The sequence below is a fragment of the Corticium candelabrum genome, chromosome 7 (genome assembly GCF_963422355.1).
Source record: "Corticium candelabrum chromosome 7, ooCorCand1.1, whole genome shotgun sequence".
Lineage (NCBI taxonomy): Eukaryota > Metazoa > Porifera > Homoscleromorpha > Homosclerophorida > Plakinidae > Corticium > Corticium candelabrum.
In genome coordinates this window covers 6,942,359-6,958,199 of record NC_085091.1, presented here as the reverse complement: position 1 = coordinate 6,958,199, position 15,841 = coordinate 6,942,359, and the positions used below count along the sequence as shown (strand labels likewise).

The 15,841-nt window shown below is 44.6% G+C and overlaps 1 protein-coding gene across 3 annotated transcripts; it reads left to right on the top strand.

Moving 5' to 3' along the window:
- The first annotated feature begins 354 nt into the window (after positions 1-354).
- On the top strand, positions 355-15,112 carry LOC134182529 (angiopoietin-2-like). 3 transcript variants are annotated; one of them, XM_062649947.1, is made up of 13 exons: positions 355-435; positions 515-595; positions 7,053-7,079; positions 7,862-7,933; positions 8,004-8,069; positions 8,407-8,478; positions 8,534-8,608; positions 8,675-8,746; positions 8,810-8,863; positions 8,940-9,005; positions 13,700-13,830; positions 13,898-14,012; positions 14,281-15,112. In XM_062649947.1, the coding sequence occupies exons 1-13, from the start codon at positions 397-399 to the stop codon at positions 14,923-14,925; spliced, it is 1,515 nt and encodes a 504-aa protein (XP_062505931.1). In that variant the 5' UTR covers positions 355-396; the 3' UTR covers positions 14,926-15,112. The 3 variants fall into 3 exon arrangements, with proteins under 3 accessions (XP_062505931.1, XP_062505932.1, XP_062505933.1); XM_062649948.1 differs by lacking the exon at positions 7,053-7,079; XM_062649949.1 differs by lacking the exons at positions 355-435; positions 515-595; positions 7,053-7,079 and adding an exon at positions 613-647.
- The last annotated feature ends 729 nt before the right edge of the window (positions 15,113-15,841 follow it).

The following is a 15,841-nucleotide window of genomic DNA, read 5'->3' as shown; positions in this document are numbered from 1 at the left end:
GGCTACGCACGAAACACGACGACGCTGTTCATACGATTGTTTGGAAGATGAGATGTTAGGCTACTGCAAGAAATAGATTCGGTTTGTGTCTGTGCTTTGGTAGCGCTACACAAGAGGGCATCCGAAACTAGAGGTCTTTGTGTCCGGGTCTAGAGGTAGGGCGTGGTAGACGTTTAGTCGAGTCTCGTTCTCGCTAGAAAGAGCCAAATCCATTGATTGTCACGGATCAAGATCAGTTACCTAACGTCTCTACCTTGCCCTATATTTCATACTTAGACAATTGCGTTGAACCAAGAACTCGCGTCGAAATCTAGCCGTTATCCGAAACAATATACGGGACTCTACATACAGTACCAGCTTTCTACATCCCTGCGGTGTTACGTCTAAAGGCGAGAAATGTGGGATCGTCGTTATCTCTTTTCTTTGTTTGTGGGAGTAAGTAAACTGCAACACCTAGAGAAGTAGATGTGTACGTCTAGCTAATGCTATCGTTTTTCTTCAATTGTTGTTGTAGCTGCTGGCAGGAGTGTTGCTCGTTCTCAGAAACACGAAAGCGGATAACGAGACCTGTCTTACAACCATTCTGTTTCGAGCGGTAACAAGCAATTTTAGCTACACTACAGTATCAGTGTCCTCACCGGATGTTGGTAATGTTGTACTTTACGAAAGTATACGTACGCGTGTCTAAACTCCCGCTCCCGTGCATTAGTTAATTCCTGGAACTATACTAGATATCTCTCCAGTGGTCGACCATGGTGCCTAGAGGAAACGACTAGGCACGCGCTCACGTCAACGGACACGATGTCGATCGCAATTAGCCACTCGCTAGCCCATTTGATATGTTTGTCAGGTCCGGATCCAGAGGGGGTTAGGGGGATTTAAACCCCCTCTTTTCCAATAGGCGTCCTTCAATAATTTTATATAATTTCATTAGAAAAGAGAAAATTAGTAATGCTATAAATAACTGCTAACGGTGAACCCCCTCTTTCAAGAATTTCTGGATCCGGCGCTGTTTGTATAATAAGCGCAGTCACAACATATAAATCAATACCTACTATAAAAAGCTGCGGTGAGACCATATTCTCGTTTAGCGTCTCAGATAATCACAATGCGTGTAGTTATGTAACAACGGAATGCAAACGCGCAATAGCTGAACTTGCGTGCAAGACAATGCAGTTGTCTATTTGCTGGAACAATGGCCACTGAACGCAGATATAGCCTAAATTCGTGATTAGCAGCGAATACAGTCGCGGGGGAGCGCTAATTAGTCACGAATGTTCTTGTTCAGGTAGCTCTGCGTTGGATCTATGGCATTAGCTGCACGACTGTGAAGAGGACCCACTAATAAGCAAGTTGTAAGCCATGATTACGCGAGATGTGTTGGTTGGCAGTGAGGGCTAACGTCAGTTACATCCGGATCTCTTTAGAACACCTGTCTAAACAAACTCGTGTGATCTCACCAACGGCTTCTAAACGACGGCGCATTCTGAACTATCTAGTGCCGTGGCCGAGAAGGGTCACGGTTTTTGCACGCACGATTTTTTGCAAGGTCGGTTTTTTGCAAGGTCGGTTTTTGCACGCACGGTTTCTTGCACTGACAGTTTTTTGCGGTGACAAGCTACTGCCGTGATACTGTAGCTGTTTGTATTTACGTTGGTAGTCTAAAAAGAACTGCTCTAGCTGTTGTAGGGTGCCAATACGGTATCGCCCACGCATTTCTCACGCCTCCTCCCCGCAATGTTTTCTTTCTGACGACACTCACGCAGTCGTTGTTCAAAGGGAACGGTCTGAGACGTGAAAATGGCTCGCTAGATTTGATACTTTTATGGAGATGTAGTTTCTTGCTGAGTTTCGTGGCTGTTTACGAGCAATTTGTGTAGAACTCTGCAAGAACATTTCATGTAACACGAACGTTTCCTGGCAACCATTTGCCACCCAAGTCTGATATCCAACACCTGGCTACTCTGTAATTCAATCTAGCTAAGTCAGCCAACACCCTCAACACATAGTCACTGCACATGTTTCTACATGTTTCCAGGGGCGTATCCAGGCATGGGCGCGAGGGGCGCGAGGGGCGCGAGGGGCGCGCGCCACCTTTCGGGCAGACTAGGGGTGCGTTCGAATACTAGTTGCAGTTCTAGAACTGGAACTGCCAGAACTGTTGGAACTCTTGCTAGCAAACGAACGCTTAGAACTGTCAGCAAGTTGAGCATGAGCAAAAGGCTCATACTTCCGGTAAGCGTCAATACGAAGTAGCATGACGTTTCGACTCCACTTGTTGTAGTCTGTTCGAACATCAGCAGTGCTTTCGCTTTCGGTTTTTTGGAGCTGCTCGCGCCAAGAAGGTCACTGTAATCAGTCCCAAATGTCGTTCTTCTAGTGTTCGGCAAGCCGATGGTCGCCACAAGTGTTCATTATAACAAACAAGAAGGTCCACAACGGCCTCGGCATCTGTACCCGTCATTTCACTTCGTCAACCTCCGGGAATTTTGCATTTAGGGCGTGACAGTTCCAACAATTCCAGCTCGCTAGACAGAACTGCTAGAACTACCAATCGAACGCTAGAGAACTTTACTCCCCCCTACAATTCCAGTTCTAGAACTAGTATTCCAACGCACCCTTAGTCTCTACGTCTCTTGACGCAGTATCATACTATGTAAGAATCTATGTATAAATCTACCAGTTTCAATATTGTAAAGGCTTTTTGATTCTCTTTACACTGACAATCTGCGTACGACGTTGATTTGTGCGTATAAATATGCCAAAGTCATCTTTCAAAATCAGAGGCGGTGTGATCTCGTTGTTCGATCTTGCATTCAGTGATTGTGACTACACTTACGGTACATACTGTACGTGTACATACACATTACATGTGCGTGCGCGTGCGTGTGTGTGTCATTTATTCTTACATAGGATGCAGCTTGGCTCCCCTTCTTAGTTAAACAACTTTCTGACCACGCCCACAATTGATTTCGCGCCGTCGCGAACCCCCTTCAGTTAGATCCTAGATCCGCCCCTGGTTTCTACATGTTTCTATATGTTTCTTACTTTATTAGTTTACTTAGACAACGTAGAACAATCTCAAATACAACAAAACTATCAATCTATTCCAATGTCATGTTAACAACCAGTAGGTACCAGACATCAGTCTGAATCCAATCATTCGTAGCCACAAATATTTCAATGTCGATACAACAATTCAATCGCTGGATGACCATCTAGTCGAAATTCGTTTGCATGAGCTATGAGACTCACTAGAACACGAGTTTCGCTGCGAAACCAGACACGAAACCAGACCTCCTTCTGTCGACAACTAGCAGTCGTAGACGTCTCCTCTTGCATCTCCCACAGATGTCTACCCTCACATTAGCGTTATTCAAATCCGTATTCGCACGGATACTAGCGGGGAAACATGAATCATCGATCACGGTGAGCGAGTCTGCTCGGTTCGAGTTGTCCACGCTGACGCGTCTCCCAAAACGGTAAGCTTGGCCAAAAACCGTTAGTAGAAGTAGAAAACCGGGCGCCGAACGGTTTTCGAATAAAATAACGGTCGAATTCCATGTCTTTCTATCATAACCAATCACGGCAGCTTAAGGCCTGTCCACATTGGCAACTGGATCGCGATCCAACCGCAACGCTGCCCACACTTGCAACTCGATCGCGATCGGATTGCGATCGGATCGCGATCCGTCCGATCCACATCGCGAGGTGGATTCGATCGCGATCGAATCGCGATCGGTTGAATCCAATTAGAAATAGTGGGCGTTACCTTCACGTACGCTGCGCGTGTAGTCGGAACATCTAGCACTCCTCACTCGTCTTTGTTCTCGCTCACCTTACGTCGCTGTATCAACGCTTTCTACAAGCAAAGAAACCACACATACACATCGGTCATCAGTCACGTGATAGCGAAATGAGGCGGAGGTATCGTTTTCAAAGTGCAGTGTGGACGCTCGCTATCCCGATCGGATCGCGATCGGCAGGATCGCGATCCATTCTGGTCTAGTGTGGACAGGCCTTAACTCATTTACAATACAACGCAACTGAAGATTGGTCGCCAAACAAATAACTAGGCGGGGCTATTGAAACGCACGTGCAACAAATTATATATCTAGATATATACTGAATGCTTATTGGTCTTCACTATAGACAATGAAAGTCGGAGCCAGCAACCACACCTATATTATGCGCCAAGCGTTACTGCGCAACACATTTCAGAAATTATTTAATTAATATATATCTGGTTATCCCGAGACGTCACAGATTACTGCCGGGACTTCCTTTATCGATGTCACGTCTAGAATTCGCGTACGTTCCAGAATGGCGGTGCAGTTTGACGAAGAAGACGACTGCTTGGAGCCGCGCCGGCTCTTCAGACCTGTCTTCTTCGACTTCCTAAAACTCTTCGCGTTGTCCAAATTAGAAGGACTCCTTTCGGGGTGTTGTTGCTGAATGGTATGGCTACGTTTTGAGATTGCTAGTTGTTTTTTGAAAAGTGAAAATTTCGCCTTCTTAAGCGTGGGAAGGGCAACACTGCCACGTATCTAACAAACTACGCGTGTATCGTGCCTGAGAATGCTAGGTGACAGAGAGTAAGAAAACGCGCCTTGATGAGTCTATCTAGTAAGTTAGTCTACTGTTCATGTGTATGAAAGCAGCCACGACACCGTTTAGAGACTGTATAGCTTACGCTTTGTTAGCAAGTCTCGTATCGTGTTTAGGATTGACCTTTGTCTGATACGGGGTTAGTGGTAATTAATAGTTAATTAAACCGATTAATTAAAACTTTGAAATTACTATGTTTATCCTGAGTTTGCGTTAATTCACACTGCTAGATAGCCTACGTAGTACATTGTCTACAAGTAGACTTGTACCCATGGAGTCCTTTGACAATTTACACATGACAATTTACACATGACAATTTACACATGACAATTTACACATGACAATTTACACATGACAATTTACACATGACAATTTACTTCAATAACGAATTATTAACCGATCTTTGCCATATTCATACTAATGACAAAAATATTACTCCCTGCCAAGTTCATGTACGTGCTGGAATGAACGTAAGCAAGTCTTTTGCTCTTTACATGGACCGTTCAGCACTATACAGTCTAAAAGTAGACCAACAGAAGTTGCCACTCTCGAAATCCGCGCTGTACCTTGAGTCTTCGTTGGCCACCTAGACACTAGCTCACTCATGACTCAGACGCGTAGTCAGTGAATCATTGCTACGGACTCTCAATTCCAAGTAATTCTCGAATATGCTTTAGCTTGTTAAATAATTAATATAGTATTATTCAATCACCATAGCTATTCACCGTTCTAAAGATATTAGTAATCAATTCATTGGTAACCTTCTTGCAAAATATATGTTTACACTTATAACGCTCAATTTTTAATAATTTAAAAATTAAGTTATTTTTAAATTCACAGTAATTTGTCTTCTGAGACAAAAAGAAGAGAATTGGTATACTTTGTTGCCAGAACTAATTAATGTGCATATATTCAATGAACGCTACTAAATATTTTTAGATAAACCATCACAGTTTTTCTGAAGCTATGTCTGCAGCTCTGATTCCCATCACACTAAGACAACTCTGAGCGGCGTCTTCAAACTTTTGGCTATAGAAGCTATGCTCAACAGAGGCCAGTTGCTCATAAGCCTCGCCAAACACCTCAGAATCAATAGGGCACAAGTAGTCCTGCGTTCCTGTAAAACACCCACGCACACAAGTAGGCCATCGTTGATGATGATGCCCTCCGTCTTGTAGCCTCTGGCCACAAAGACGGTCTGAACTAACACACACACACAAACACACACACACACACACACACACACACACACACACACACACACACACACACACACACCCACACACACACACACTAGCCTCGGCCTCCCAGACCCGTGTAGCGCCGATACAAAATCGTCCTCCACGGGTCTGGGATGGTACCGCCTCTTCTCAATATATTGCGGTTGGTCCTAGGACCAGCATTAGTGTTCAGTTTCATAAATGCATACCTTTCCAATTTCGGCCGTAATACAAGAACGACGAAGACATGTCGCGCTAGAACATCGTGTCGCATCCTGCTGCACGGGTACCTTTGTGTTTACAGTAGCTACGGTTTTATCATTTGTGTGTTAGTAGGGAACGCGAACGGGACGTTAGGAAGCACTTTCTTGTACTAGTGGTGCCGCGGACGCGATCGGCATGTGTCTGATCGCCGTGAATCCGCTGCGAGTAGCTGCTAGTCGCGCGTGGAGCTTCGAATTCGCGATGAAAATTCGCGATGCGCGCATCCGCTGTGACTTGATCGTCTGGATTCGATGCAACTTGCCGCGAAATCGCGACAAAACTTCGCCGTGAATTCTCCGCAAGACTCTGTGTAGTAGACGTGATCATGAAGTCGCTGAGAATGCAGCTGGCTGGCTAGTGTAGATGTCGGAGCATCGGTTCGAACAAACGGCTCTACTAGGTGTCGGTATTGCCGTTGACAGGCGCAGAATACAAACCACGACGTGTAGGGACGTGAGTTTGCGTGAAGAGCGCACTACAAGTCGTCGTTTGTGTACAGTGTAGTCTTTGGTAGACAGCAGATATGCATGAGATGTCTTCGTTGATTACAGCTGTAATTGGAAAGGTATGCATTTATGAAACTGAACGCTAATGCTGGTCCTAGGACCAACCGCAATATATTGAGAAGAGGCGGTACCATCCCAGACCCGTGGAGGACGATTTTGTATCGGCGCTACACGGGTCTGGGAGGCCGAGGCCACACACACACACACACACACACACACACACACACACACACACACACACACACACACACACACACACACACACACACACACAACACACACACACACACACACACACACACACACACACACGTCATTTTATAATAATTTTGCCAAAGTCGTCATAGCCTAATTTGTTTGCCGGTTAGAGAAAGTCCAGGCGAGAACACTGTTTACGTAGTGTATGTTACATGAATTGTATTGTATATAGGCGCTTCGTTCATGGTTGTTTTAGGTTTCTGAATTGCAAGACAGAGTGAAGGTAAGTGCAAGACCGTGTATGGTTTAATTGCATACCAACTACCTTATATAATGCTCCTGTTACACAGGGCCGTAGGAAAAGGTCTAGCTGGTCCGGCCATGGACCACTCTTTTCTGTAGTGAACTTTCACAAGAGGTCAAAATTCAGGGCCGTAGCAGAATTCTTCGGTCGGTCCGTTTTGTGCTTCAAATAGTGTACTTCGGATATTTGGCCATTGCCCAAAACTCCCGATTGAAAATATAGATGCTTAAATAACTAATATATTTATAGTTGAAACGAAAGCAATGTAAGCATCATGAATTAATTGCATGCTATTTATGCTGCCTTGAGGTCATTGCATAGCCACGTATTACAGTAAACGAAGTATTTATTCAAGAACTCGTTATGCTGCAGCCTTGAAGACTGCTTCTCTTGGCGTGCTATTCTTACTACACCATTTAGTGTGCGTTAGACCGGATCACTTTTGAAAGTCTTCCTACAACGGGCCTGCTGTCTAGTATTAGACCAGGGTTGCGTGTTGTATGATAATGAGTGCATCCCCAAGTTATTGAGGCTTCAGAAGGAAATGATACATGTTACGTACCATGTGCGCAGTCGCGCGTGTATATTCAATATCCTGTCAACTAAAAATTGCAGTAAACCATTGAGAAATGTCTAATCACATTTTCGATTTGCTTAGACAAAATCGCACCGTTCCACATTACCTTCTGCGCTTGCTTTCTAGTCTGTAGTATTCACTATTGATATATTATAATAATAAATTGAAATGCTATTTGTTGCAGGCGATAGAAATGGAATTACGCTATTTGAAAAGTGACTTGAATAGTGAAAAAGGAAACAGGATTAAGTTGGAGGTCCACAATCTTGTTTCTTTGCAATGGAAACGATGTTGGCTGAGATTATGTTAAAGCAAACTTTGTGTAGGCGGAGGTTCAAGAACTGACATCTCGGCTTGCAACAAACGCTGAAGTTTCCAACCAAAGCTTGACAGTGAGTATTTGTTACATGTACGTGTGTGTGTGTGTGTGTGTGTGTGTGTGTGTGTGTGTGTGTGTGTGTGTGTGTGTGTGTGTGTGTGTGTGTGTGTTAATTAGCAAACTTAACACCTGCATTCGTGTCGACTAAAGTTTATTAAAATTGGTCTGATTATATGCACGTGACATCACGTCTTTATGCATCTATTAAACAGCAGTGTGATAAATCAATAGAGCATTTCATTAGGATCATTGCAATATCCTTTCAAGATACATATAGATTACCTATTTAGGAATCGATACAACTGAATTACTGTTCTCTGAGTGAGTAACTTTGATCTTTTCTATTGCAGATGATAAAGCTTGAAGTGGGTGACATAAAAAGTCAAGTAGAGAGTGAAAGAGAAAAAAGGATCAACTTGGAGGTTAACTAATTAGAAAAAATTATCAATGTAAGAAAGTTTGAAGAAATGTTGATAGAGCGCGAACAGTGAATTGCAAGTAATCACCATTCAACTTCAGGGAGACAGCATGCATCTCAACCAGAGCTCAATAGTTAGTAGTCACTATTTAGAAATTTATGTCGTTTCTCAATATCTGTAACTCGTTCTCTTTACGAAGGAATTGATGCAACAAGTAGAAGACGTAGAGCATCAATTGCAGCAGCAAATCAGACAGTCCGCTCACCTGCAGGTGTGTTCTTGCCTGATTGCGTCTTGTAGTTAATTCTTCTCATATTACTTCATTCGTTACTAGAATATTTCGTCAGAATTGCAAGAAGACGTTACTAAAATGCAAGCATCTAATTCTGTACTAAACCAGAATTCGGATTTTATTTTGAACACATTTCATTTGCATCATTTATGACGTCATTTATTGTTTTTAGAATTTAACAGCAGCTGTTGCTCAATTTCGAGAAGATCTACAAGATATTGCTAATGCAACGTCCATGGTAAACGTGTGCATATATAAATTATGCGCGTCTATTATAATATTTGTCTTTGTATGGTTGGTGAAATATTGTTACTTGCGCCGCGTGCTTGCAACTACGTGAGAAACAGTTGAATATCTATATGCGTGTGTGTATGTGTATGTGTGTGTTGGTGTGTGTGTGTGTGTGTGCGTGCGTGTGTGTGTGTGTGTGTGTGTGTGTGTGTGTGTGTGTGTGTGTGTGTGTTCGCGGATGTAGCATGTCAGCCTCCTGAGCGTGTCGGCTCTGGAACATTTGATTCTCTGCGGCTTACCATCTGGGTTCTACGATATCTTCATACGTCATCATCAAGATAAACCATCTCAGATCGACAGGAGTGCCACACCCAGCGTTTGAGAGCGAGCCTACGGCAACATTTTTCTTTGCAAAGAACACCCGTCGCACTACTCCCACGTTGCAAAGTGCTTCGATTGCTTGCAACGTCGAATTACTTATTTTCGTGACTTTACGCCTTTCCCTGTTATCGCCGATGGAGAAGGAGGCCACGTGCACGTAGTGCAGCAGTGAAAATGGCATCGCGGCATGGACGAAAGAAGTTGGTTTCCAGCTTGCCTCGTTCCCAGACTCTCTCGCGCTAGTCTTGTCCGGTGCCCGTATGACGAGTCCAGGCGCGAGAGAGTCTGGGATCATCCCACCTACTTCCTGCCATATCTCCTTACTAAACGCTCACTAAGTGTCATCCCCAACGTCATCAATCCTTACTAAATGGTCACCAAGTGTCACCCCTAACGTCATCAAGTGTCCCGTAACTTCAAAATCAAATTAGCGTTAGAACTAATCCAATAAACGCACCACACGGGATTTTATGACCATTGTTTGCTGTTTGCGGCATATCCAGCACTTCCAGACAACTGAAGCATATTGAAAAGGTAAGTCTATGGAGGGTTGGTGACGAGTGTCGTGTAGGCTTCTAGTCTGAGATCTACAATTGGCGGATTGATGACCTTCTACCTAGTTCACACGCGCATCTCCTGTGTGGCACTAGCGTTTGCGCGCACACTAGACTCTGTAGCAAAAAGAGAGGAAATGACAAGGGAAGGGGTTGATCTTGACGTGAAACTACCGTCTACCTTTCGAGAAGTCTTCAAGTATGAAATAGACATCTTTTTGCGAAAGAATAGCCCTGGAAGCTTCAAGTTGACCCCTAGACCGTAGTTTCATGTCAAGATCAAACTCTTCCCTTGTCATTGCGCGCTTTTTGCTACAGATTCTAGTTTGCACGCAAACGCTATTGGCTGGCCACATGTGATCTACGTAGAAGGTCATCACTCCGCCAATTGTAGATCTCATACTACAAGCCTACACGACAACCATCATCAATACTCCATAGACTTACCTTTTCGACATGCTTCAGTTGTCTGCAAGTGCTGGATATGCTACAAATACCAAACAAAGGTCATAGCATTCCTTGTGGTACGTTTATTTGATTAGTTCTAACGCTAATTTCATTTTGAAGTTACGGGACACTTGAGGACGTTAGGGATGACAGTGATGACGTTGGGAGTGACACTTAGTGACCATTTAGTAAGCAGTGATGACGTTGGGGGAGACTCTTAGTGAGCATTTGGTAAGGAGACATGGCAGGAAGTAGGCGGGATAACCCCAGACTCTCTCGCGCCTGCAATTGTCATACGGACATTGGACAAGACTAGCGCGAGAGAGTCTGAGGACGAGGCTATTTTCCAGCGTGGAAAGAAGTAGAACGATGGTCTATGGTGCTTGTGGGCGATCTCTACTGTTGGGTTAGCAAGAAGCAGCAGTTTGACATCTCTTGCTGTGTAGACAACTAAACGATTCAGGACTCTGTACAATATATTACCAATTTGCAAACTGGTAAACTGAGTAGATAAACTGAGTAGAGATTTGCTATTTTTCACTGTTTATGCCATCATCTTTTGAGATGGGCTGGTTTAGGGTATAGAGTTTATGGTGTGTGAGTGCGTGTGTGTGTGTGTGTGTGTGTGTGTGTGTGTGTGTATGTGTGTGTGTATGTGCGTGTGTGTTTGGTTTGGTGTGGTGGATGGTATGGTTGGGTGGGTCGTTTGGTGGGGTGGGGTCGTTTGGTGCGGTGGGGTCGTTTAGTGGGGTGGGGTCGTTTGGTGGGGTGGGGTGGTATGGTGGGGTGGTGTGGTGGGGTGGTGTCAGGCCTTGCCCAATAGTGCCAGAAAATTCACCTAAAATTCCATTCTCGAATTCTACAGAATTTACCTAAAATGCTCGTGAAATTCTCATTAATATTAACCGTAAACATAAATAGAAGTGAATGAAATAATTCAAATTACCACTAATTTACCTTTAGTGTAGGGCTAGTAGTACCCATATCAGCAAAAGTTATTAAACATCATTCAACAGACAACAAGGCCGGTGTCATTGACAACGAGTCCACGACCATTGTACTGAAGCATTATAGAACACTCTATGTAGTCTTGCAAGGAAGATTCTTGCCGCTCACCAAAGGAGTTGCATAGAATAGAAAAGGCCCTCTCTGCAGCAGCAGATGATGGTTGAATAAGCAAAACATTTTTGCAAGCACCAGCTAGCCCATGCTGGAAGATCCCTCTGGTGTGTATACCACCAATCCAGTACATCAACTTCCTTCACATCGTAGGCACAGCAGATTGTTAACTTCCATCTGCTTGACTTGTATCACTTGAAGTTGATGCGGCCACTGCACTGACTGCAGCTGCGCCGGCCATGGCGGCCAGTTCGTCTTCCGCGTCGTCTATTTTGCGCATGCGTATATGCCATTGTAGAGCCGCCCATAAAAAGTTACATAAAATTCTCAGAATTCTTTCGCTTTCTAAAATTCACGTTTTAATGCTGGCATTATTGGGCAAGGCCTAGGTGGCATGGTAGGGTGGAACCGTTTGGTTTGATGGGGTTGGTTGGTTTGATGGGGATGGATGGTTTGGTGTGGTCGGGTGTTTTTTTGGGATGGGGTGGTTTGGTGGGGTTGGTGGTTTCGTTGGGTGGGGTGGTTTGGTGGGGTGAGTGATTTGGTGGAGCGGCGAGGTTTGGTTGGTTGGGTGGTTTGGTGGGATGGACTGGGTGGTTTCGTGGGTAGATGGTTTGGTGAGTGGATGGTTTGGTGAGGTGGGTGGTTGGTGGGGTGAGTGCGTTGCTGGGGTGTGGCGTGGGGCGTGGGGCGTAGCGTGATGGTGTGGCGTGACGTGACGTGGGGTGGGTTTGTATTGTGTCGATTGGTGTGGTATTGTGTAGTGTGGTGTTTTGTGGTGTGGTTGTTTGTTGTGGTGTGGTGATGTGGTGGTATGATTTGTGTGGTGTTGTGTGGTGGTGGTGTATGGTGTGGTGTGGTGGTGTGGTTTGTTGGTCTGGTGTGGTGGTGTACAGTAGTGTGGTGGTATGGTGTGGTAGTGTGGTGGTGTGGTGTGGTATTGTGGTGTGGTGTGGTGGTGTGGATTTGGTGGTTTGGTGTCGTGTGATGTGGATGTGTGGTGTGGTTTAGAGGTGTGATGTTGTGTGGAGGTTTGGTGTGGTGTAGTGTGGAGTGGTGTGCTGTGGTGTGCTCTGGTGTATTGTGATGTGGTGAGCTGTAGTGATGTGGGCTATTGCGTGTGGTGTTTTGTGTCGTGCGTGTGTTTGTGTGTGTGTGTGTGTGTGTGTGTGTGTGTGTGTGTGTGTGTGTGTGTGTGTGTGTGTGTGTGTGTGTGTGTGTGTGTGTGTGTGTGTGTGTGTGTGTGCGCGTGCATGCGGTGTTGTGTCGTGTTGTGTGGTGTGGTGTGTGTGATGTGGTGTGGTGTGATGTGATATGTATGGTGTGGTGTGGTGTGTGTGGTGTGGTGTGGTGGTGTGTGGTGTGTTGTGTAGCCTCGAACTTCCAGCGAGCTCTAGTCTCGACCAAGTCGATACTAAAATGATTTCGGAAATAGCCTTCTCAGCCAATCAGCTCCTTACAACCGGAATGTCGGTTATAAAATCTAATTGTTTTAGTAGTAATTGGTTATGCTAGTGCACTAACGATGATTGTGCGCGTGTGAAATCCTCGTGGGCGGCTAAGTGCAAGCCATAGCCTTGATGAAGGCTCTGGTGCTCGCACACATCTCACTTTTAGTTTCAGCTTCAGTTTTTCGATATTTTTAAGCCTGCGGTGACAGAACGTGCACAGCAGCATCGCTAGACCATCACCTTTGACAACTGGTCGAGCATTAGTCTCGACAGTCGAGCGCTTAGACTTGCTAGCGGTCTGCCGAAGAATCAAAGAGTCGTGGTTTTATGCCATCTACCAAAATATCGCCGCAAACACTGCAGACGTCTCTTCTTTGTTCATGAGATCTCATATGTTGATCTAGGTAAAAGGATCTTACGCTGTTAGACTACCATTTAGCATCGCTTTTGATAAATACCCCGAAATCATTTTAGTATGGACTTGGTCCTGACTAGAATTCGCGCGCTCCCTGGTCTGGAAGTTCGAGTCTGTGTTGTGGTGTGTGTATTGTCTCGTGGTGTGTATGTGGTGTGATGTATACCGGTATCTAACACTTGGTTGTGTGTGTGTGTGTGTGTGTGTGTGTGTGTGTGTGTGTGTGTGTGTGTGTGTGTGTGTGTGTGTGTGTGTGTGTGTGTGTGTGTGTGTGTGGTGTAGTGGTGTCGTGTGGTGTGGTTTGTACTTGTATCTAACACTTCGTTGGCTGAAGATTCATGAAATCAACAAAATACCAAGATATGCAGGTGAAAGTTGCACTGTTGAGAACACAGGCCATAGGTTCTTGACACCAGACTTCAGCCATCTTATCGTGTGCGGTGGCTCAAATTGGAAATTTGTAAAGTAATCGTATTTATCATACAAATACAATATACTTAAGTTAACAATAATTGCAATTTTTTGTTTTTAGACTCGAAACTTCAGCCGCAGGGAGCTGTAAAGAGCTGTATGACAGTGGTCTACATGGAAGCGAGCATTCTAAGTCCTACCTACTATTGGACAGTACGGGGGGAGCACTGTACGAGGTCATTCCTTGTTACATACAAAATTAGAATAATACAACTGCCAAACTTCCTTTGTAAACTGAACAATAAGCGTATAGATAAGTGTAGAAACCGTGGGGCCAGGCCAAAGAGGGTTATGGGCCTCAAAAATTTACCTTAAATTGAAAAAATACGATATTGTAGCAATAAAGTCTGAGTGATTGCCACGCACATGCGCAAGCACTTGCATTTGGGTGTTTACCATCAACACATTGTGTATGATAATTATTTGTTTTTTCGTTATATGCAGACATATTGTGATATGACTTCAGGAGGAGGAGGATGGACACTCGTCGCTCGAGCACATGGAAACAGTTCAGAGTGGGCTCCGGCTAGTCAATACTGGTATAACAACACGCTCATTGCGCCGGATACAGCAGCAGACGTTAGTGCAGTAAGTTCGATGAAAAGCAAAGGATGGCTTAGTATCAATGGACAGAAAGTGAAAGTGTGCTACAACGGAACTCACACCAATTGTGCTGTGTTCACTCATAATCTTGGAATATCACTTTCTCAACTATTCGCCAACAATTTTGGGGTCACTGTTGCTGAGAATTACGACTTTCGAACTCTTGAGGCTGCATTTGGCGTCATTCCTTCTTTCACCTATTCAGCCAACCATCAGTGGTGCGGACTGAACTTAGGAGATGGATGCGCCCACGGCACAAATCCCAACGTGGCAGAACGGCACACAATTTGTCGCATCGGATGCATTGGAGACAACTCGGGGCAATCGATGTGCAGACTGGATGACTATGCTTTAGGAATTGGAGTAAGCAGCTGCTATGATGGCTACGATTGTTATGCGACTGGAACGACAACAGAAAATTTGCATTACCGAGATTGGCTCAATTTTGGATTTTTCCCGCAAACTGCATTCATATATATGCAGTAGCGAAGAACAATGTTTTGGCCAGGACAGCTAATGTGTCTGTGTTTTTTCATTTTTGTCTGTGAGCTAGCTGTTTTAGTAAGCTTATGTAGTAGTGGTTTGCCATTCCACCTGAGGATGTTTGCAGCATCTGTATTGAGCTAGTAGCACCATGCAGTCGCCATTGCAAAAGTGGTATTGTTTGTATGCCTTCGCCAAGCTGTGCTGCAATCTGGATACGTTATAAATCCGTAGTGTGTGTGTGTGTTTGTGTGTGTGCTTGTTTGTTTGTGTGTGTGTGTGTGTGTGTGTGTGTGTGTGTGTGTGTGTTTGTGTGTGTGTTTGTTTGTTTGTGTGTGTGTGTGTGTGTGTGTGTGTGTGTGTGTGTGAGTGTGTTTGCGATAAGCAACCACGCCTTTGTTGTTCGCAATCAAAATCGGCAGGGACACTCGGTAAGTAAAGGGAAAGGTATCCGTACAAAATTGAAAATTTGCACGTAGTCCCCTTTCGAGGATTGACCCCGCGTAAAATTTCACATGGGCAGACTGCGTCTTCCGTCAGAATGAGAACCCTACAGTATCTTGCCCGTACGAAGGACGCGGGCAGTAATAGTACATGTACTGATTGCTGTACGACAACCTCTTTTACTAGATATAGCAATGATACTAAAGAATTACTTGCTAGATATGTATGCATAGGGGATTGACATCTGGGGCATGCACAGCAGTTGAACAATTGTCTTACTACAAAATATAAGAAAGTGTGACCCTTTACACTTTGTGTAAAGCATAAATGTTTAATGTTTAGGGTTAGCTTCACCGCCTGTATTATTTTGATCGAGGACATGCTCGTGCTTGCTTTGATATTCATTTATGATTCAAACACGTCGTGCACCATCAGTGGTGGATATAATGGGTTCAGAAGAGCCCTAGCTAAGGGA